At 39.2% G+C, this 23,474-nt stretch overlaps 2 protein-coding genes across 8 annotated transcripts; one reads left to right on the plus strand and one right to left on the minus strand.

The window, feature by feature from the left end:
- The first annotated feature begins 1,623 nt into the window (after window positions 1-1,623).
- On the plus strand, window positions 1,624-19,481 carry LOC112797252 (4-hydroxybenzoate polyprenyltransferase, mitochondrial). 7 transcript variants are annotated; one of them, XM_025840092.3, is made up of 12 exons: window positions 1,642-1,984; window positions 2,197-2,470; window positions 14,133-14,308; window positions 15,188-15,850; window positions 16,647-16,782; window positions 17,318-17,439; window positions 17,562-17,631; window positions 17,735-17,884; window positions 18,112-18,247; window positions 18,365-18,461; window positions 18,814-18,885; window positions 19,373-19,481. In XM_025840092.3, the coding sequence occupies exons 4-11, from the start codon at window positions 15,417-15,419 to the stop codon at window positions 18,881-18,883; spliced, it is 1,215 nt and encodes a 404-aa protein (XP_025695877.1). In that variant the 5' UTR covers window positions 1,642-1,984; window positions 2,197-2,470; window positions 14,133-14,308; window positions 15,188-15,416; the 3' UTR covers window positions 18,884-18,885; window positions 19,373-19,481. The 7 variants fall into 7 exon arrangements, with proteins under 7 accessions (XP_025695874.1, XP_025695872.1, XP_025695877.1 ...); XM_025840088.3 differs by lacking the exon at window positions 19,373-19,481 and adding an exon at window positions 3,033-3,110 and having other exon boundaries at window positions 18,814-19,057; XM_072235955.1 differs by lacking the exon at window positions 19,373-19,481 and adding an exon at window positions 3,033-3,110 and having other exon boundaries at window positions 2,200-2,470; window positions 18,814-19,057.
- A 151-nt stretch (window positions 19,482-19,632) lies between these two features.
- Window positions 19,633-23,193, minus strand: LOC112797250 (BTB/POZ domain-containing protein At3g08570). Its single transcript, XM_025840085.3, has 4 exons — window positions 22,730-23,193; window positions 22,384-22,450; window positions 21,119-22,279; window positions 19,633-20,600 (listed from the first exon to the last, which is right to left on the minus strand). The coding sequence occupies exons 1-4, from the start codon at window positions 22,807-22,809 to the stop codon at window positions 20,076-20,078; spliced, it is 1,833 nt and encodes a 610-aa protein (XP_025695870.1). The 5' UTR covers window positions 22,810-23,193; the 3' UTR covers window positions 19,633-20,075.
- Window positions 23,194-23,474: the final 281 nt, after the last annotated feature.

Here is a 23,474-nt window from a genome sequence, read left to right on the forward strand (position 1 = left end):
TGAGATGCTTTTTTCGATTTATATGGATGCCCTATAGCACACCCGAGGTCGTTCAGAGGTCGGTATAAATTCTCCTGTTCCAACCTCGTCGCCAACACTGCCATTGAGATCAACAGCGAATGAAGGGGAGGCGACAGGCTGGACGGGTGGCTCGTACGCAGGGACGGAAGAGGAAGCAACGGCAGGTCTGGAGCTAGAACCGGCAACCGTGGCTAAAGTGTTGGTATTTCGGTTCGAACCCCCCGAGCTGGAAACCACATCAACCAACTTTGCCAACAGCTCTGGTGTCCTCACTTCGGAAAACTGCCGGCGACAATAAAATATGACCTGCAAGTCCTCATCACTCTCGATCGTGAAACAATCATACTTCACGGTATCCTGGAGCACCGTGATTGGAATGCGATAGAAAAACTTCTTAACCCTTTTCACACCTTCCATACCAAGTTTAATCAGTACAGAGCTAACAAGGTCATCAAAGCTCGTCGTAGAACTCACGATAATACATAGAGGATCCTTATCGGTGAACTTCACACCGGAACGAGTTTTTCTCTTAATTGATTCTCTGTGGTGAACCAACACTAGAAAACTGTCCTCATTAACCATCTGACCCCTCTCTAATGAGGGCAACTCACGTTCATCTCATATATATAGAGCTCTAGTACACACTAATTCGAATCATCCTCATTCGCACTATATATACGTAATTTGAATAAGGTCATTTCGAATTATGCCTTTCTTCACATTTCCTACTAATTCGAATCACTAAAGTTCGAATTATGGTTTCTACACTTTTACTAGTAATTCGAATTGACTACATTCGAATTAAGCTTTCATAATTTGACCCATGTAGCTTTGAATTACATGCAATCTTCCTTGTGCATAATTCGATCCATATTGATTCAAATTACGTACAATTATAATTCGAATTTTGTTGCTTCGAATTACATTAAAATATCCATTGGTTGATTGCTGAAACAATTTTTGTTTTTACTGATATGCATAACATCTTCCTCAGCCTGACTTAAATACGTTTTTTACCCTCATTTAAACTTATATGCACATTAATAAATAAAATTTTACAAGTTATTTGAATAATTATAAATTAATTGAATCAAATTTTTATTTATCAATTTACTCTTAATTTTTTAAATTTTTAAATCATTCTTAAAGCTTACTCTATTTTATCCTAATTCCATTGTTCCAATTCTAATTCTAACCCTAATTCCGAGAACCTAAAACTCACTAACACACATATTGCCTCACCTTCACTATGTGTCATTATTTTGTTAAAAAAGATCTTTTTTCAATGAAAAAAGATCTTTATTTACTTTTTAACGTATTTGGCAAATTTCTAATAGTAAAAATAAAAATACTAATAAAATAAAAAAAAATCTTTTTTGAAAACCTGTAGTTTACATCTTTTTTAAAAGATCTTTTTTCCTAAAAAAGATATTTTTCATGTAATAAATAAACAAAAAAATACTTTTATATTGTTATATCAAACATAATTGATAAATAAAAAGATCATTTTACATAAAATATCCAAACATAAAATTACTTTCACTTCTCTATAAAATCTTTTAAATAAAGATAACTAAACAATTTTTTTCTTAAAAAACTCGCACAAACAAACTCTAACTCACAGCTTGAAGAAAAAAGAAAAAGGGGGAGATAACAGAAGCAGCGAAGGAGATGAAAGAGCGGGAGAAGAAAAAGACGGCAGTAGTGAGCGAAATCACTGTCGTTGCCGACGCCATCCCTGAATAGAGAGAACGATGAATGGAGGAGAGAATAAGAACAAAGGGAAGAGACCGAGAGAGATCGTGCTCAGGCCACCGTGCCCTAACCCTCACCAGTGCCTTCCTTGTCGTCGCACCGCTAAAATCCCCTCCGTTGCGCCTCCTAATCGCATCTGTCTCGCCGTTTTTCCCCTTGTGGTTCGCGTCTGCCTTGCTGTTTCTGCTCTGATCCTTCATCCCTACTGGTGCGTTCGTCTCTGCCATTCCCTACACCTTCTTCTGTGCTGATTTGTGGCTATTCAGTCACTAATTGTTGTGGTATAAAGACATTGTTCATATATAATTGTTTTTCTTTGAAATTATTGACGGGATGGTTTTAGTTGTCTTAGTAGAAATCTAGATAGCACTATTATAGTTGATACTGATGACTATGTTTGTTCTGTTGTGTTGCGATTAGAAGATCAAGAAAGAGCAGAGTTCCTTAAGTTCGTCGGACGACAAGGCACCGGAAGTTGATAGCACACCCAACAGAGTTTCAGAGGATCTTGTCAAGTGTCTGTGTAGCATATTTTTGAGAATTGGCACATTCAGTTGAGTGATCCTTATGGTATCTATTCAGATTCCAAAACAAGAAGAGATGTTGGTGCATACAATAATCTGTGTGAGATTAAAGGCTCCAATGTTGATCTCAACCGAACAACAAATGCAGTGAATCTGATCCACAGATTAAAGTAAGTTATATAAAGGGTTACTACTCACTAGCTCTTCTTGGTTGTTATGTTCTTCTAATATAATAAACTTGTTCAAGTTTCTACTTGGGAAGCTTGCTTCTGGTCTTACTCATCAAGAGAAGCTTGCATTTTGGATAAACACATATAATTCCTGCATGCTGAATGTAAGATATATAATTTGATATCATTAATATCTTAGCCTATGTAACATGTTGAGGATACACATTCATAGCATAATAGAAGGCAATATATAAAACATAAGCAGATTATGCATACAGTATAACAAGAAAACATAAGCACACACATTCATAGCATAGTAGAAGGCAATATATAAAACATCACACTATAATATACAATATGACACGAGTAGCTCAGTCATACAAGTAGAAAACTATGATATAGCATTCCTCAGTTACTCATATAATATCCCAGAGCCGGGCTTGTCCAAAAGGACCCAAAGCTGGGCACCTAAGCTAGCTTAACTCTATGACATGCTTATTCCCTCTGAGCATACCAGCAAAAGTGAGAAAAATACTCTAAATACTCTAACTCCTCGTCTCAGGTCCAAAGTCCCTCGTAGAAAACCATTGGGCCGCTGCTGCCTCATCTGGATCATCACTTAGGGTGCGTCTGGATCAAAGTAAGGTGTACTAATAGGATGCTGAAAGGGTCTACCGCGTACTACATACCCAGATGAGACTGAAAGTTCACAGTTCCTCTTTCCTCGGTTAATTTAGGAGATTTTTTATTTTTATAAATTAAATAAATATAATAATTACAAAAAATAAATAATTTTAAAAATATTTATTGAAATAAATATCTCTTTTTTATCTCGTTTATACTGTAAACGAGATAATTTTGGATGCGTAAACGAGATAAGAGAGGTAACCGTATTAATAGTGGGCAGTTTAATGGTTTTTAAGTAAACGTGTTAATCCCTATTATTTAAAATTGACAAAAATTGATCAAACATATTTATTTTAATCTTTTCTACCAACCTTTTTATGTACTAATTGCATGGCAAAAGTTTAGATTATTGATATTTATTACGGTGGGTAACCGGAGATGGATGGTTTAGATGACGTTGGTTGGCCCAAATGTGTGAAGGAGGAGGATTCCGGATGAGTGTGCAACTCGGGAGACTCCGTCCGACTTGTTTGTACGAAGAGATGGGGGTGGTACCTGCAAAGACACTCCGATGCCTAAGTTAGCAAGGGTGTGAGCAGGTCTAGAGAGTATTGGGCTTAGAGATACCTGAGGGGTGTCAGTGTATTTATAGTGGTGAGCCAATAACCACCGTTGGAGTAGTGCCATATCTTTGGGGTGTTAACCGTCCCATTATCTTAGGGAGGTTAAGATTTGGCTTGATGAAGCGGTTAGAGAGATTTTAGGGGCGGTTACTCATTTGAATGAGTGTTTATCTGCCAGCTAATCTCGTGCCCGACTTCTTTAGGACAAATCGTAGTCAACACCGACTTCTTGACACCAGGTCGGTGCGTAGTAAGGCCCAATCCTCTGGACTAAGCCTTTCTTTTGGACCTGGGCCTGTATTATTGGGCCAGGGTATGAACAGTGCCCCTACTTGAGCCCAAGATCTCTTTAGGGCTTGGGTTCAAGTATTTAACTCGGGTTCGTAGCCGACTTTCTTGGAGGAAACACGGGTTTTTAAACCGACGTGATTTTCGCGACTTTTTGTTTCTGACAGTTACGTCTATTCAAGCGTCGTGTCCGTTAGGGATGCACTTGATGGCTTTGGTAACGGTGCACTCTCATTAATGACTGCTCTGTTTTTACCATTATGCCCCTTAGCATATTTATAAATACTTTCCCTCTCTTTCATTTTTCCATTTCTGCAATCTTTCAAATTTCTTCTTTCTTCGTTCGTGCTGCATTCTTGCGTTTGGAGACTTCTGCTTCTTCCAACCTTCACTTTTGGATAAAGGTTAGCTTTTCTTCTTTCATGACATGCTTTGTGTTTGCATGCTTTTATTTTGTGGGTAGATAGGTTGGTCTGTAAATTTTGGCTCCGTATCTCCTCCCTTTAGAGACCGTGTTTTTTTATTTTTCTTTTCTTTTTTCTTTTGTAGGTTTTTGTCACCTTTTATAAGAAAAAAGAAATAGCTTCTGTAGATGTTCTTTCTCAGTGGGTTGATGTCACAGTCCTAGGGGAGGAACCCTTGGTCGACGCTGAGTTTATTACTCATCTTCGTACTCACCACAGGATTTGTACTTCGGAGGAGGACGAGCCAAAATATGAGTTGGTAATCCCGGGTCCGGAAGACCGGGTTTGTTTTGGGAGGGCCAATGAGGCGGCCCCTCATTTTTTCTTTATGTATGAATGTATGATCACCCGTTTGGGTGTTTTTCTTCCTTTTTCGGATTTTGAAATATCTGTTTTGCACCACTGTCGAGTTGCCCCTACCCAACTTCACCCCAATTCTTGGGGTTTTTTGAAAATTTATCAATTTATTAGTCACGCTTTGGACTTTCCGACCTCTTTGAGGATTTTCTTCTTTCTTTTTCACATGACTAAGCCCTTTAGTGGGCTAAATAACAAGCAGCAATGGGTGTCTTTCCGAGCCATACAAGGTCAGAGAATTTTCACCCTTTTTGATGAATCCTTCCATGACTTCAAAAATTATTTTTTCAAAGTGCAAGCCGTAGAGGGTCACCACCCCTTTTTCCTGGATGAGAATTCTTCCCCTCGCTTTCCCCTCTATTGGTTGGAGGCCTCCCCTTGTGAAAAGTACGGTCTAAACGACCTAGACGAGGTGGAGGCGGCCATTGTGGGGTTTTTCCGAGAAGTATGGGGGAGGGCCCCATACTTGGACACTAGGAAATTCCTCCAGGGATCGCCGACCTTTGTTCGGTCGCAACTAGGTAGTATATGCATTTCCTATTTCCGACTTGTTTCTGCCGACTTGAGGTTTACCGACTTGTAACTTTTGCTAATTATTTCTTTTGCATACATGGCAAGGAAGAATGCTCAGGACTCCTAACAGAGAGTTCAGGAGGCTAAAGCAAAGTCCCGGGCCAGGGCTGGTGGTGCCAGGACAATCATCTCTCTTCCTCCTCCTCCTCCTCCCCCTCAGAACGTGGGGACTCCCTCTCAGCCCATTGTGATTTCTTCTTCAACCTTATCTCGGCCACTCCCCTCCGCCCGACTTCTTCCTGAGCCAGAGAAGAAAAAGCGCAAGACTTTAGAGTCTGGCTCTTCTTTTGATGGTGGGGTTAAGGCGGATGCTCTTGCATTCGTCCGAAAGAACATCTATCCTCATATAAGTATGGATGATGTTTCTGTTCGAAACCACCTCACCATTCTGGCTGAGGAGAGTTTTAGGGCGGCGGGTGTTTGTGGCAAGCTGATATTTTTGAGAAGACTCCTCTCAGCTCTTTGGGGTTAACCTCGAAGGTTGAGGAGCTGGAGGGGAGGCTTCTTTCTTACCAGGACCATGAGAGGGAGTTGAAAGAGGAGGTAGCTAAGCTGAGGGCGGAGAGAGATAGCCTTCGGGAGAAGGAGAGCAAGTTGCGGGCCCAATGCAACATGGAGGCGAGTTTGAGGAAGACAACACAGGAGAGTTATCAGAGTTTATTTCAAGATCTTGTGTCTGTGAAGAAGGATTTGCTGAACTCTCGAAATGCGTATGCCGAGTTGGAGGACTCTATCGCTGATGGTGCCGAGGAGTCTTGGAGGATTTTCCTGGAGCAAGTCAGAGTTATTGCTCCCGACATGGATCTTTCTCCTTTACATCCTGATAAAGTTGTTATTGATGGTGCTATTGTGGATCCTCCTGCCCCCGTAATCGTTTCCGAGTCAGAATTGAAGACTCGGGGGCAGAGGATTATCGAGTCCCCTCCTCGCTCCAAGGACGCCTCGAGTTCTTCAGTTGTTCCTCCGACTTCCTCTTCATCTCCTGTGGATGCCTCTCTTCCCGGTCCTGGTGGCGCTCCTCCTGATTCTGGTAGTGGTGATCCGTCTACTCCTCTGCAGAAATAATTTTTTATGGCTATATGGGGGCTCGGCCTGTGAGTCCCCCCTTTTTTAAACTCTTTATATGCTGTTTGGTGACGTTTGAACAATTTCTTTTGGCCTTTTAAGGCCGTAAACAAAATATTTTAGCAAGTGCCCTTTTTTGAATAAGGGTTTTTTAAATTAACAAAATAAATACCCTTTTTGGATAAGGGTTTAAGTTACCCTATGCGTGCATGCTTTTCTGATTTTGATTTTTCAAAGTCCCCTTGATCTTTTTCCGAAAACCTTTCCCATTGGCTCGTCTGTGTTTCCGAGCCTTTTTGTTTAAGGACTTTTAGGCAGCCTTTAAACTTTTTCCTAGGTTTTTTAATCTCTTTTTTGTTATTCCTTACGCCCAATCATGTTTTATTGAGTTTTTATGACTTAAGTTATTTTTGCGATGCGTTTTTCTTCTGCTCGGTTTTTCACTCCGACTTCTGAGTCGAAGTGTTTTCGAGCTTTTCTACTCGGAGTTTTGTTTCGACTTATGAGTCGAGTTGTTTCTGAGTTGTTTACGATCGGCTTATATAACCTCTTTACGCCGACTTGTACCTCGTCGTTTTATCCTGACGACCATCTAGGTCGGTTCATGGGATTTTCACGTTTTGTCGAGCTTAAGTCGGCGCGTTTCGTAGAAAGACTTAGAAAAATAGAAAGGAGCTTATAAGAGATATTATAGATGAAAAAAAAGATCTTTATTAATTGGGGAGGTACCTTCTTGCTACTAAGGGTTTTAATAGCCTATTTTCCCTTAGCCTCTACTATGATGCCTCGTTAAAAACCCTTCTCCAGAAAGAACCCTTTAATTTTGGGAAAAAATCATGAAGTTGGGAAAAGAGTACATCAGGGAGTAGAGTTCGCTTTTAACTGTAGTACCTTTTCATATTACAAGCATGCCACGACCTTGGGAACTCAGTGCCGTTCAGGTCGGTTACCTTATAATAACCTTTTCCTAAAACTTCATTGACTTTGTATGGTCCCTTCCAATTTGCGGCGAGCTTTCCTTCTCCTGATTTGTTGACTCCAATGTCGTTTCTGATTAAGACCAAGTCATCCAGGGCAAATGTTCTTCGAATGACTTTTTTGTTGTACCTTGTAGTCATCCTTTGTTTCAATGCTGCTTCTCTTATCTGGGCATCGTCTCGGACTTCGGGGAGCAAGTCGAGCTCCTCTTTATGTCCCCGTATGTTTTCGACCTCGTCATGGAGAGTTACCCTTGGGCTTTGCTCATTGATTTCTATTGGTATCATGGCTTCTATGCCATAAACTAGTCGGAAAGGTGTTTCTCCCGTGGCGGATTGGGGGGTTGTCCTGGAAGCCCATAGCACTTGAGGGAGCTCTTCAGCCCAAGCTCCTTTTGCTTCTTGCAATCTTCTCTTTAGTCCTGCCAGTATGACTTTGTTGGCTGCCTCGGCTTGCCCATTGGCTTGTGGGTGCTCCACCGAGGTGAACTGATGTTTGATTTTCATACTGGCTACTAAGCTTCTGAAGGTAGCGTCGGTGAATTGGGTTCCATTATCTGTAGTAATGGAGTAAGGTATCCCATATCTTGTGATGATATTTTTGTAGAGGAACCTGCGACTTCTTTGAGCGGTGATGGTGGCCAATGGTTCTGCTTCTATCCACTTTGTGAAGTAATCTATTCCCACGATCAGGTATTTGACTTGTCCTGGCGCTTGGGGAAAATGACCTAACAAATCCATTCCCCATTTTGCGAAAGGCCATGGAGAAGTGATACTGATGAGCTCTTCTGGTAGAGCCACGTGGAAATTTGCATGCATCTGACATGGTTGACACTTTTTCACAAATTTTGTGGCATCTTTCTGCAAGGTCGGCCAGTAGAATCCAGCTCGGATTATTTTTCTAGCTAGTGACCTTGCTCCGAGATGGTTTCCGCAGATCCCACTATGTACTTCCTCCAGTACCTCGGGGGTTCTTGAGGTCGGTACACACTTTAACAATGGCGTCGATATCCCCCTTCTATAAAGGATATTTCTCACCAAGGTGTAGTGTTGTGCTTCCCTTCGGATCTTTTTTGCCTCTTTCTCCTCTTTAGGGAGGATGTCGAATTTCATGTATTCGACTAAGGGGTTCATCCATCCGAGGTCCAAACCGACTACCTCGAGTACTTCTTGTTTGTCTTCTATTTTTGCTACTGAGGGTTCCTGGAGGGTTTCTTGTATCAGGCTTCTGTTGCTCCCTCCTGGTTTGGTACTTGCTAACTTGGAAAGGGCGTCTGCTCTGCTATTTAAATCCCGAGTTATGTGTTTAACCTCGGTTTCTGCAAAATGCCCAAGGTGCTCCAGAGTTTTGTCCAAGTACCTCTTCATATTTGGGTCCTTTGCCTGATACTCTCCACTTATCTGGGAGGTCACTACTTGTGAGTCGCTGTATATCATCACCTTTGTAGCACCGACTTCTTCTGCCAATTTCAATCCGGCAATTAAGGCTTCATATTCTGCCTGATTATTTGAAGCTAGGAATTCAAATTTTAGGGAAACCTCTATCTGGGTTCCTCTTTCATCTACCAATATTATGCCTGCGCCGCTTCCTGTTTTATTGGAGGATCCGTCTACATAGAGTTCCCATGTAGTCAGTTTTTCCTCCTGATCCCCTGCGTATTCTACAACGAAGTCAGCGAGGCACTGGGCTTTAATTGCTGTCCGAGTTTCATATCTTAAGTCGAACTCGGAGAGCTCTATTGCCCATTGAACCATTCTCCCTGCAACATCCGTCTTTTAAAGGATTTGCTTCATGGGTTGGTTCGTACGGACTCTTATTGTGTGAGCCTAAAAGTAAGGTCGTAGCCTTCGTGAGGCTATTACTAAGGAGTAAGCAAACTTCTCTAGTTTGTGGTACCTTAGCTCAGGGCCCTGTAGAACTTTACTGATGAAATAAACTGGATGTTGTCCGACCTCGTCTTCTTTTATTAGGGCTGATGAAACAGCTTTGTCCGCTACGGATAAGTACAGGACGAGGTCTTTTCCAGGTGCTGGTCGAGTCAGAATAGGAGGTTGGCTTAAAAACTTTTTGAACTCTTGGAACGCCTCCTCGCATTCTGAAGTCCATTCAAACTGACATCCCTTTCTCAATAAGGAGAACAGAGGAAGGGATTTTAGTGCCGATCCTGCCAAAAATCTGGAGAGGGCTGCAAGTCGGCCATTGAGCTGCTGGACTTCTCTCACACAAGTCGGACTTTTCATTTCTAGGATGGCTCTACACTTATCGGGATTGGCTTCGATCCCTCTTTGTGTTAGCATAAACCCTAGAAACTTCCCTGCCTCCATCGCGAAGGAGCACTTTGCGGGATTTAGTCTCATCTCGTGCAGCCTTATGGTGTCAAAGACTTGTGAGAGGTCTGACAAGAGGTCGACTTCCTTCTTGGTTTTTACCAGCATGTCGTCGACGTATACTTCCATTAGGGTCCCTAGGTGAGGGGAAAACACTTTATTCATCAACCTTTGATATGTGGCTCCTGCATTCTTCAATCCGAATGGCATGACCACGTAGCAGAAATTAGCTCTGGGTGTGATGAATGATGTTTTCTCCTGGTCTTGCTCGTACATCGGGATTTGATTATATCCCGAGTAGGCGTCCATGAATGATAAGTATTGGTACCCCGAGATGGAGTCCACTAGGGTATCAATACTTGGTAGGGGATAAGGGTCCTTGGGACATGCCTTATTTAAGTCGGTATAGTCGACACACATTCTCCATTTGCCATTCTGTTTTTTGACTAGCACTACGTTGGCTAGCCATGTTGGGTACTTGACTTCTCTGATGAAGCCAGCTTCCAGGAGCGCCTGCACTTGCTCTTCTACTATTAGGGCTCGTTCTGGACCGAGTTTGCGTCTTCTTTGTTGTACAGGTCGGGATCCTGGATAAACCGAGAGCTTGTGGGACATGAGTTCCGGGTCTATCCCTGGCATGTCAGAGGCCTTCCAGGCGAAGAGGTCGGAATTATCTCTTAGGAGTTCGGTCAATTTTTGTTTTAGGGTTTCCCCCAGGTTGGCTCCTATATGAGTATTTTTCCCTTCCTCTTTACCGACCTGTATCTCCTCGGTTTTTCCACTCAGTTGTGGTCGCAGCTCTTCTCTGGCCCTTGCGCCACCGAGTTCTATTGTGTGAACTTCTCTACCCCTTCCTCTCAAATTTAGGCTTTCATTGTAGCATTTCCTCGCCAATTTTTGGTCTCCCCTTACCGTCGCTATTCCCGCCGAGGTCGGGAATTTCATGCAAAGGTGGGGAGTGGATACCACTGCTCCGAGCCGATTAAGGGTAGCTCTGCCGATTAAAGCATTATATGCTGACCCCACATCAATGACTATGAAGTCTATACTCAGGGTCTTTGATTTTCCCCTTTTCCAAAAGTGGTGTGAAGGGGCAAAAATCCTAGTGGTTTTATTGGCGTGTCCCCTAATCCATATAGGGTGTCGGGGTAGGCTCTTAATTCTTTCTCATCTAACCCTAGCTTGTCGAAAGCGGGCTTAAAAAGAATGTCCGCCGAGCTTCCTTGGTCTACTAGGGTTCTGTGGAGATGGGCATTTGCTAGGATCATAGTTATTACTACTGGATCATCATGTCCAGGGATTATTCCTTGCCCATCTTCTTTTGTGAATGAAATGGTGGGGAGGTCGGGTGACTCTTCCCCGACCTGGTAGACTCTTTTGAGATGTCTTTTGCGAGAGGATTTGGTAAGTCCCCCTCCCGCAAACCCTCCTGAGATCATATGGATATGTCTCTCAGGTGTCTGCGGTGGTGGGTCTCTTCTATCCATATCGTCTCGCTTTCTCTTTCCATGACCGTCCGACCTTTCTATGAGATATCTATCAAGCCGACCTTCTCTAGCCAGCTTTTCTATCACATTTTTAAGATCGTAACAGTCGTTTGTGGAGTGACCATATATTTTATAGTACTCGCAGTAATCGCTGCGGCTCCCCCCTTTTTTATTTTTAATGGGTCTGGGGGGTGGCAATCTCTCAGTGTTACAAATCTCTCTGTATACATCCACTATAGAAACTTTCAGGGGAGTATAAGAGTGATATTTTCTTGGCCTTTCGAGACCGAGTTCTTCCTTTTTCTTGGTTTCCCTCTCCTTTTCTTTCGTTGAGGGAGGGGGCCCAGGTCGCCAACTCAGGTCTCTTAATTTGGCGTTTTCCTCCATATTGATGTACTTTTCAGCTCTTTCCTGTACATCACTTAGAGAAACGGGGTGTCTTTTAGATATGGACTGCGAGAAGGGACCTTCTCTGAGTCCATTGACTAACCCCATTATGACTGCCTCTGTGGGTAGGTCTTGAATCTCCAAACATGCTTTGTTGAACCTTTCCATATAGGCTCGTAAAGATTCTCCGACCTCCTGTTTTATTCCCAGGAGGCTCGGTGCATGTTTCACTTTGTCCTTCTGGATTGAGAACCTCATCAAAAACTTCCTTGAGAGGTCTTCAAAACTAGTAGCCGACCTCGGAGGGAGGCTATCGAACCACTTCATCGCTGCTTTCGATAGAGTGGTCGGGAAGGCTTTGCATCGCGTAGCGTCGGAAGCATCGGCTAGGTACATCCGGCTTTTGAAGTTGCTCAGGTGATGCTTTGGATCCGAGGTTCCATCGTAGAGGTCCATATCAGGGCTTTTAAAGTTCCTCGGAACTTTTGCTCTCATTATGTCCTCGCTGAAAGGATCCTCCCCACCTAAGGGCAGCTCTTCTTGTTCGTCACGGGAGTTGCGACTTTTGAGGGTGGATTCCAACTTTAAGAGTTTTCTTTCTAACTCTTTTCGTCATTCCATCTCCTCTTTTAGGCTCTTTTTAGTTTCCTTTTGCCGCTCCCGCTCTTGTTCTAACTGTTCCAGGCGGCTGTGGACTAATCCCATGAGTTCAGTTACATGGGATGGTCCTTCTTTTTCTGACTCGCGCCCTTCTGAGGAGTTTACCTTCGGGTTCTTTACTCCGGAGGTGCCTTCTCTGTGCTGATTATCAATTTCCTGGTGGAGGGTGAGGTCCATATCGTTATTGCCTGTGTCCAGATTCTCTTGCTCAGAATCGGTCTCCACATGACCTTCTTCGTGGGACCTGTCCGCCATCGATGGATGATCTCTCGGGTCCCCGGCAACGGCGCCAATGTTACGGTGGGTAACCGGAGATGGATGGTTTAGATGACGTTGGTTGGCCCAAATGTGTGAAGGAGGAGGATTCCGGATGAGTGTGCAACTCGGGAGACTCCGTCCGACTTGTTTGTACGAAGAGATGGGGGTGGTACCTGCAAAGACACTCCGATGCCTAAGTTAGCAAGGGTGTGAGCAGGTCTAGAGAGTATTGGGCTTAGAGATACCTGAGGGGTGTCAGTGTATTTATAGTGGTGAGCCAATAACCACCGTTGGAGTAGTGCCATATCTTTGGGGTGTTAACCATCCCATTATCTTAGGGAGGTTAAGATATGGCTTGATGAAGCGGTTAGAGAGATTTTAGGGGCGGTTACTCATTTGAATGAGTGTTTATCTGCCAGCTAATCTCGTGCCCGACTTCTTTAGGACAAATCGTAGTCAACACCGACTTCTTGACACCAGGTCGGTGCGTAGTAAGGCCCAATCCTCTGGACTAAGCCTTTCTTTTGGACCTGGGCCTGTATTATTGGGCCAGGGTATGAACAATATTATTAATATTTTTTATTATTTTCATTTTTTTTAAAAAAATACACATATCTCGTTTACACTATAAACAAGATAAACACGTGTCGCATATCCCTCTCTTATCTCATTAGATATTCATTTCGGTAAATATTTTTAAAATTATTTATTTTAGTAATTATTACGTTTATTTAATTTATAAAAATAAAAAATCCGTTAATTTAGGTTATAGGGAATTGCGATGTTATAAATTTTTTTTTATTTCTCACATTATTCTCCAACCCAACATATCAAAAATTAATCTATCACAGTGTTGAGCTTTATTTAAAAAATTGTTGTTGACCAATAGATTACTGTATGCATAAAGTGAAAATTTTCGACACTTGTTTAAGCGAGCTAGTGAGCTAATCACTATACTAACCTAATTTAGTTATTGGGATGTTATAATTTTTTTTTGGTGATTATTGGGATGTTATAATTTTTTTTTGGGTGATTATTGGGATGTTATAATTATTAATGATGATTAGTGTGTTGGGCTTTTTTTTTGTATAATATTGGATGGGGTGGGTTATGAAGTATTGGTATTCTTTTCTGGGCAGTGAATACTTGATTTTGGATTTGGGTTTGTATATGGAAAAAATATAAACCAAATTTATATATAGCACTAATCATAAAATTTAATTTAATTATTCTTTTAGTATGTAGGTCTAACGTTCAAATCATGATTTGAGATTTAAAAAAAGTATGTTGGAATTATAATTTAATTTAATTTTAATTGATAAATATATAAGTTCTTTTTTATATCATCAGTTATGTCTTTTTCCTCATGAATATAATTAGTTGTATTATAGTGGTAATTGTGTATGATAATATGGTAAAACTGTAATTTTGTTTTAAAAAATTATAGTTTAGAGATCATATAGTAATTACGTGAACATCCAGAGAAAGAAAATGTGACGGGTGTGAGTTATTAATTATTATTATTATTATTATTATTATTATTGGAGTTCCTTTTCTCTACTTGGCAGTTGGCAATGGCTTCCGAGTTTGCAAGCATGTTGTGTGGTGTTTCCTCCTCGGAATGACGGTGGCAGATGCTATCACAATACTCAAGTCCTTTGTTCCCATGCCCATGAACTTCAATAACCTTTCTTCTCTCTCTCTTCCTCTACAACAAAGAAGAGCCTTCAATTCATATTCCCAGGTCAAATATACCAGCATTCACAATTTCTTCTTCTTGTTTTTTCTTGTTTTGAATATGGTAGAAATATTTTTGAATATACTGAATGGGTTGTTAGATAGGATGCCGTGTTTGAATTTGTAGCTACACTGTTAGTGATGCGTGCCACATGTTTGATCAAAGTTCTTAGTGAGTGCTAGAAAATATGCTGCTTTTCTATTTTATTTTATTTTATTTTATTTGTTCATATGTATATATAAAATTAGTAATTAAATAGATTTGAATTATTGTGAGCTTATTGGTTATATATATATATAAGAAAATGTAGGTCTTTGATCTCTGGACTCTGTTTCATTTCATGCTCTGGCTCTGTCACCTACATGTGTTCTTTTGTATGAGAAAAAAGAAATATGTTTTCAAGAAATGAAAAAATAAAACGATTATTTAGAATTGAGTAGAGAGAATGGAAACAGAACATGTTTCCACAAACAATCATACCCTTAGATTGTCCCTTTTCTTCATTTTCATTTTTTTAACACCACACATAGTTTATTTTGGAGAAGATCAATCTTTTCCACTTATAATATTGATATCCTAGAGATGCAATCAAACATCACATGAACATTAACTTGCATATTGGACAGTGTTTTAGTAACTGAAACGTAATGTTTTCCCATCATTTGGTTATTTAGACCCAACTTACATCCTTATGTTTGAATGTTATCTTATTTTGAAGCAAATGACTCCATGTGGCAGTCTATAATTTAGTTGATGAAGAAATTATTAAAATGTCATGTTAAAATTTTTGAATCCTTATAGTGGTAGTTAGTTTAGTTTTGTGCATTCTTTTATTATTGAAGAATTTGGAAAATGTTCTTGAAGCTCTATTATTTTTGTTTTCAGGATTTTGTAAGTTCAATGATTTCTGAATGAAAGCTCATCCGTACATGAAGAGTGATATCGAAGTGTTGGATAAGCTTTGTTTACTTAATATACGTTCAAGATGTGGGTCTAAAAATTTAATATAACCATGAACTTTTGTTGCTCATCCTCCAACTGAATGCTTACAAGTTTTTGAAACGAGTAGCAACAAAGAGACTATCCCTCTAACTTGTTTGATTTTGATAAAAATATGGCATCAACTTTGATCTCTCGTGCTTCACGTAGGTTTCTCAAATATTCTTTCCCTTCTTCAGGCCTCTCAATACAATATCCTTCCCCTTCCGTCTTCAATCCTTTAATCTCCACTGAACCATCTATAAGCATAAACCGCAACTTCTATCCTTCACTCGGTCCATTTGGGCAATACCACCATCAGGATTCTGAATTTGAATCTTTTAAAACTGTTCGATCTCTCTCAAATTTTCAGTTTGTTCAGCACATCTCTACATCACCTTCGAGTTTAAAAGAGGGATCTGAGGGAAATAAGAATCAAAGTGGTAATGTGGGTAAAGCAAATATCTCTTGGATTGATTTATACTTGCCTAAGCAGGTTCAGCCCTATGCACAGCTTGCTCGCCTAGATAAGCCCATTGGGACATGGTTGCTTCTATGGCCTTGTATGTGGTAAGTCTTCTATTTACTTGGCTTATGGGTATATGCCTTGTTGTCGACAAGCAATGACAGTTCAGTAATTTTATAATATGAATTTGATTGTTAATTGGAAATATATATGTTACACTCTTTGAAATAGTAATGAATGAAGAAATTTTAAAAGAAATGATCATTCTATTGATTTGTAATTTTATTCGTACAACTTAATTTGTGGTAACCTGGTTGCTGAGTCTAAATTAGTATTCTTTATCTTCTTATTTAAGTCCACAAGATTAGATAAGTTAAAGTTATTTGTTTATCGTTAGTACTATAAGTAGTTAAGCACCATCCATACCATACATATCCACAACAAAAACCTTGCCTTTGTTGTGCTTTATTTCTATCCTAAAACCAGTCCAAGCTGCGCCCCTTGAATCTTTTGTACTGCATCTGCATACATACGTATGGATGTACCCAAGGGTTGTGTTATGCAGTCAACTATGAATCTTTATAGCATGGATCGTAGAACTTTATGTATATCTTCTCACATAATACATGTTATTTTGTTTTACCTTTTCTTAGTATTTTCTGCAAAGTGCTTCCCATACAACTTTAACAAAGCCTACTATTCATGTTGCAGAAAATAATATGAATTGAAAATATAGGTTTTTTGTGGTCCAGCGAGAGGTGTTGCCTTTTCTATATTACATTATGCTTTGAAGTTGTTTCTCTCTCTTTTCTGCACTCCACTTTCTAAATTCATTCTTCTTCTATTTATTTATTTATTTACTAACTCATTTATTTACGTTTCTAATTATCAATGCCTTAGGTCAATTACGTTGGCTGCAACTCCAGGACAGCTGCCTGATTTTAAAATGTTGGCATTGTTTGGATGTGGGGCTTTGCTTTTGAGGGGTGCTGGGTGTACTATTAATGACCTCCTTGATCGCGACATTGATACAAAAGTAAATAGAAAGCTTTTATCTTTTGTATTTTTATGTAGTGAGAGATACTGAAATTGTTATTTCATGTTGTAAATTATTTTTTACAAGTGCATGTTATTAGCATAGTGTGAATGTTTAACTTATATATTTGAATTAAGTTAAAAAAATAATCTGAAAGCTAAGTCATGCCAAGTCTAGTGCTTTGGTATTTCACATGGCCTGTAAGTTCATGTAATTTGCATTTGAAGGTTTTTTTTTTTTTTTTTTTTTTACTTTTTCTGGTTCGTTTTCACTGTCCCTACCCTGTTTCAAATATGATTCAAAATATAAATCTATCAATTTACTTGCATGCAACATCCCTTCGATTTTATTGCTATGGCATCACATTTCTGATTTTGTTTTAATATGAGTATCGAACATGTGATCTTATTTGATGTCATACCTACCTTGGCCATTTTACAGAACTCATTGAGCATTTTTTATTTTTTTTGGGTTCAACATAGCTGATATTAGATTCGATATTATGAATGATACTATACATAATTGTATGATGCAGGTAGAACGTACAAAGTCAAGACCTGTGGCAAGTGGTCTTTTAACGCCATTTCAGGGACTTTGTTTTCTTGGTTTTCAGTTAACTTTGGGTCTTGGGATTCTTCTGCAATTGAATAATTATAGGTTAGTGTTAACTTTGAATAGCCAAGTCTGTAATCAATATTACATCTACATGACTACATCAAGTATGAAAATTTGAGTATTGCCAAAATATTGAATGTTTGTGGTTTGTGATCTTTTTGCAGCCGTGTTCTGGGTGCCTCATCCTTGTTGCTTGTCTTCTCTTATCCCCTTATGAAGAGGTTTACATTTTGGGTATTGAATTTCCTCAATTTTAGTCTCTTCTGACAGATTTTATTGTTATCTTTGACATACAATCTCATTATGCTTTATATGGCACTCGTAAATTTTTTGTTAGCCTCAAGCCTATCTCGGGTTGACCTTTAATTGGGGCGCTTTGTTAGGATGGGCAGCAATTAGAGGAAGTCTAGATCCAACAATAGTGCTGCCACTTTATGCCTCTGGAGTTTTTTGGACACTTGTTTATGATACAATCTATGCTCACCAGGTGAAAACAACATTACTTCCTGAAGATTTTTTTCCTGTGTCTTGCTGTTTAATTGCTGCATGATATATCCCGGTGTGGGGTGATTATCTTGACTCCAATAGTTCAGTGTGTTATGAAACAAACCATAAAATGATAGAGTACTTGCTACCCTCCAATACAAATTACATGATTAAAGCATTGTAATCAAAGTTCTTGGTCTCTGCGTATATTTATAACCTTGCATTCAGGATAAAGAAGATGACCTAAAAGTGGGAGTTAAGTCAACGGCTTTGCGCTTTGGTGATTTTACAAAGGAGTGGATTACTGGGTTTGGGATTGCATGCCTTGGTGGTCTTGCTCTCAGTGGCTATAATGCTGAAATAGGTATGTCTTATTAGTTATGACCCACTTTATGTTCTCTCTGTTTCGAGTTTTTAGGACTATATTTGGATTCCAATGGTTGTTTCCTGTTCAACCTTCTGATTCATATTTGTGGACCAGGATGGCCATATTATGCATTTCTGGCAGCTGCATCTGGACAACTAGGCTGGCAAATATGGATAGTTGACCTCTCATCACGTGCTGATTGCAATAGCAAGTATGTTTTGGAAGTTTTTATTTAAAGTTCACCCAGAAAAGGGATTGTTGCATAAATCCATGCATTAAATTTCATTTTCATTTTCCAAAGACTAGTAATTCATATGGCTTTACTGCAAGCACTTGATGATATATTTATATGCCCTCAGACCTAGGCAGATAGAAATCCCCCAAAATTCAGTGATTATTTAATTTCTCTATTGGTTACTCTTTCAATGTTATATTGATGGTTTCAGAAACTTATGATGCATCCACCTGTTCATTAGTTTACCGTAAAACGTTTAGTTCTACACTTCTAACCTCTCAATGTTGAACTTAATGAACTGACTTTTGTACCTTTCGTTCGCATCCAGATTTAATTCAAACAAGTGGTTTGGAGCTATCATATTTGGTGGAATCCTAGCTGGAAAACTTGTATCATAGGGGTAATTTGTCTGCTTGAATAGTTATTTTTTTGTCTTGTAATAATTTATCAAATTTGCATGTATTATACCAATTGTCATGAGTCATCAGTCATCGCCTTAGGATATTGTATGATTTTACTTCCTTACCACATAACAATTTTTGCCTACAAGAAAAAGTTAAATGTTCGTGTTATTATTTCTTTTGAACCAAGTGTTGTGATTCTGAAAAACTATCTGCAAGTGTGCCCAAGGAATGGAGCAGCTTTCCTCCAATACACTATCATCATTACTTTTTAACAAATCCAATTTTATCGAAGTGATGTTGGGAGTTTTTTTTTTTTTTTTTGGCTGAATGTTGGGAAATGGTTGAATTGGAATAGCTCACACTTATATTGGACTCGAAGGGAAGTGGCTAATGACAGTTGATCAATGGTTAACTAGTTGAGCTACTTGATTACCTTATCATTACAAGGTAGATAACTTCTACTTACGATTATTACGTTAGCAGGGCATTTTTCATGAAGGAAAAATTACTCATCGAAAAACCAAAAATTCAACTGACGAGAGACAAGGTTGAATGTCATTAGAAGGTACATGGTTTCTTGGTACTCATGTTGCAATTTTAGTAGTCTGAAATCTTAAACCAATGGTGTGCCAATCTAAGGAGTAAGTCTATGATCCTAAGATCAGATCATTCTAAGCATCTTGCATTTTTAATTTGGTGGATTATGAAGCTTCCTCTTGGTGATTTATCTGTGTAGGACACTAGTTTAGCAGCTGAAATCATACTTAGGATATATTTGTAAAACTGGAGTAAAAATTTTCATGGATGAATTTGATATGTGAAATTGCACATGGAGTTCATCCTCGAAAATTCCACTCCATTTTTACTTACAACTAAACATCCTCTTCAGGTGTGTTTGTCTGTTGAGAGAAAGGAAGGGAAGAGAATGGTTTGAAGGATAGAATGGAGTTATATCAAGTTCCTCTATCCTCTCATTCTCTTCAAAATCTCAACGCACAAACGCGCTATTAGTGAGAAGAAGGAGGAGGAACAAAAAATGTTAGGACATTCAAGTTCAACTGCCAAGACTAATTATCAAAGGCAGAGAAAAATTTGGGACCAACTTATTTACACTTTGTGATCACCTGAACTGAAAGGTTAGAGCACATGACGCTGTAAAAGGCTCAACTATGCAGAAGAAGAATATCTATGAGACAGAATATTTCCTACTTCTACCAGTTTTTCCCTCTGAAGCCCTAGACTTCCTACTTGATTTTTGGCACTTTCTGCCACCTTGACTGCTGAAAATCCCAATTCTCCCTATCCCTTTGGAGAGGGAGGTCAAGAATGTTCTTCCATTTCCTGCTTTATCAATCATGCCGTGTTTCATGAACATCTGCTCCTTCTCTAACTCACTTAGCCTCACCCTCATCCTTGAAATCTCAAGCTTCAGCTCCCGGTTCTCTCTTCGCAGAGAAGCGTAGTTATCTCTTGGGGACATAGCAGCACTTGGAATGCCACTGCTTATTCTCTGTGACAATAGACCATCTCCTGAACTCCCTGACACTGCATTCTTCAACCGTAGTTGCTCGCAGTACAGGACTTGCACCACCATCTGCAGTGGAAGTCTATCATTCTGTGCAGCATGGTTGCATGCTTCTTGAGACAGTTTCTGACAATCTATAAACTTGCAAATCTTCTTGCATTCTTGTTCTGTTAGAGCTGGATGAGCCTGAACAAGGAGGAAAAGGTCATATTATCCAAATGCAAAAGAAAAAAAATTTAACAAATATAACCAATGCTGCATGGTTGATTGGTTGAGAATGAAATTTAAACTATGTTGCATAAAATTTTGCAAAGGTATAATAGGGTAGGGATACATATACTATATCTGCTATATATAATGGGAATATATAAAAGTTTCGGTTTAAAATTCCCTTCTTTATATATATACATAAAAGTAGATTTTATAATTTTTAGGATTTGAACCTAAGACTTCTTAGATATAATGTAAGGTATTTTTCGTCTTGTAATTACAAATTCATTATTTAGATACATATTTAATAGACAAAAGAGTGAACTAATAGACACGGTTAATTCCTATTAATATACTAGTGGTATATTCTTTACGATTATAAATAAAAGAAAATTGTAATGTAAAATAGGCATAATTTGGATAATATGTGAGTGCAAATATCTAGAGAGAGAAGATATGAAAGAAGATCATTTATGAGTCCAAAACAAATGTACCTTGAGATAAATATCCACAGCTCTATAAAGGCCATCATCAATTACACGAGCATACTCAGGTAGTATCTCAATCAAACCAACAAATTTCTGCATGCTTAAGTAAGGATCGGTTGCAATTTCTGCAAGATAAGCATCAATAAGCTGCCCTACTTTTAGCAGAGAACCATGGCTACTAGTTGAGCCGAAACCATCGGAATCATATCCGTAATCATCGGCTTCTTCCTCCTCAATCCGCTGCAAAAAATTCTCCAGCAACCTGTGAACTGTATCAACATCAAACAAGGAGTCTCCACTCTGCAGAGACGGTATGAGAAGGTCGTCGAGCAAAACGGTTTCCAACCTCAATGAGATCCTCCTTTCAAGTTCAAGCCTACATGGAATTGCTGCACCCAAAATGATAGCCATCTTCAACATTCCAAACATAAATGTCAGTGGAATTGAAGAGTTTTTATCTGCTGGCATGAGACTCACAAGAGTTTCCACAATAGTCCTCTGGTCCAATTCCATTGTTGTTGGACTCGAATTCGCCCTGGAAGGATTCAAGAACTGGCTTTTACCAATACCCTTGAGTGATGATTGAGCATAATGCATAAGTGAAGCCATGATGCTCTCTGATCTAACTCCCATTCTCCCCATGGCGCATATAACTCGCTGGAAGAAATCGATGCGCAAGACCGATAGATCCTCGACCCACCATGCAATGACACAATCCTCCTTTAGCTCTCTGGACTCGCCATCGCACTCTAGCCGAGATAAACCGGAAGCTAGCTGCTCCTTGCATGCATTCATTGCTATGGATTCCACACACCTTCTTGGAATTTCAATCTGCTCCACTAGTGGTGGTAACATCTCACAGGTGGATAAAACTTCCACTGATTTCTGAAGATCTTGAAAAACAATGTCTTTCAGATAAGATTCTGTTCTTGAGATGAGGTTTTGGTCTTTGTATTCCTCTGTCATTTCAAGGTACTCAGCAGCGCAACGTAGCCTCGTAACATTGAATGTAGTGATCTCAAAATTCATGCCATAGCAAAACTTCATGGCTAGTTCAAATGTTTGGTGTCCCCCTGGGAAATTGAGGAGTTCCAAGCTCGAAACGGTTGAAACCTTGGCATCAGCAACCATTTTTCGGATCTTGCCACTTAGAGTCATCAAGGGAAACTTCATGAATCAAGACAAAGTAACAGGTTAATTTTAGTTTCAATTGTGACTTCAACGAGAACATGCTTATGAATTTTCTCAGGAAAAAAAAAATCTGATTTTACCTTGTGCAGCAAAAATGATTCTCCATCAACTACAATTGTAATGTCACCGGCAACGTCGGCAAAAATTCTGCAATTAAAAAGAACAATATGACAATTACTTTCAATCTGTCACAAAATCTTATTAAGGGAACATGATCTCAAAAATCTTGTACATCTTTTGATTCCTTCTATCCTAACAAACCATCAAGCACAGTTCTTTGAAATCATCAAGCATGCAATTTTACTAGAATTATTTTCATGAGAATGTAGATCCTTCTTAAACTCATGTTGGATATTTAGTTTTCACTTCAAGGTTAATATAAATAATATGCTTAGTCTAGAAACCGTTTTTGTTTAGAAGAAGTACCTTGTAGTGAATGAGTTGCAGAACTTAGGAGTAGTGGCTGGAGAGCGTTTAGAAGAGAGAGATGAATTCTCAGAAACCATTTTTGTTTTTTAAGTTCTCCTTTCCTTTTTCTAATTTTCTTCCTCCTCCTTCTACTACCTCAGTTGTGAAAATGTTTCAGAAATAGCAACACAAAAAGAAAAAGCTTTGTTGAGAGTGAAATTAAACTAAGGAATAATGTGTACGGCTAAGATTGTTTTGTTGAGGAATATTTTGGAACTATAACGCTCTCTCCCAACAAAAAAGAAAGAGTGCTCTTCTCTCACACTCACACAGTTACACCAAATATAGCATTCAATTCTTATTCACAACACATTTCACAAATTGCCATGACATGACAGGAAGGAACACATAATGATGCTTTTCTTTCTCTCTTTTCGTTTTCATCAAAACATGAGATGTTTGGTGTAGTCAGCCTATGGTCTTATTCTCAGACCCATCTTTTGCTTTTTGGCTGCTTTTGTTTCCCACTTTTGCATTATATTACTATCATCGTTCAACATTATTTTATCGATTTTGTTAGGTAAACAATAACTTCCATAAATAATGTGAACAATAGATTTAAAATTGGTCCAATAAAGTAAAAAACACACTACACCTCTATGGAAATCACAGAAATCACAAGTGAAGAAGAGAGGTTACCGTAGCATTGTTCACTAAACTTATTGTCTATCTATACTCTTTCTTATTTTATTTCATACCAGCT

This window comes from Arachis hypogaea, chromosome 4 (assembly GCF_003086295.3).
Source record: "Arachis hypogaea cultivar Tifrunner chromosome 4, arahy.Tifrunner.gnm2.J5K5, whole genome shotgun sequence".
In the NCBI taxonomy this organism is placed as follows: domain Eukaryota; kingdom Viridiplantae; phylum Streptophyta; class Magnoliopsida; order Fabales; family Fabaceae; genus Arachis; species Arachis hypogaea.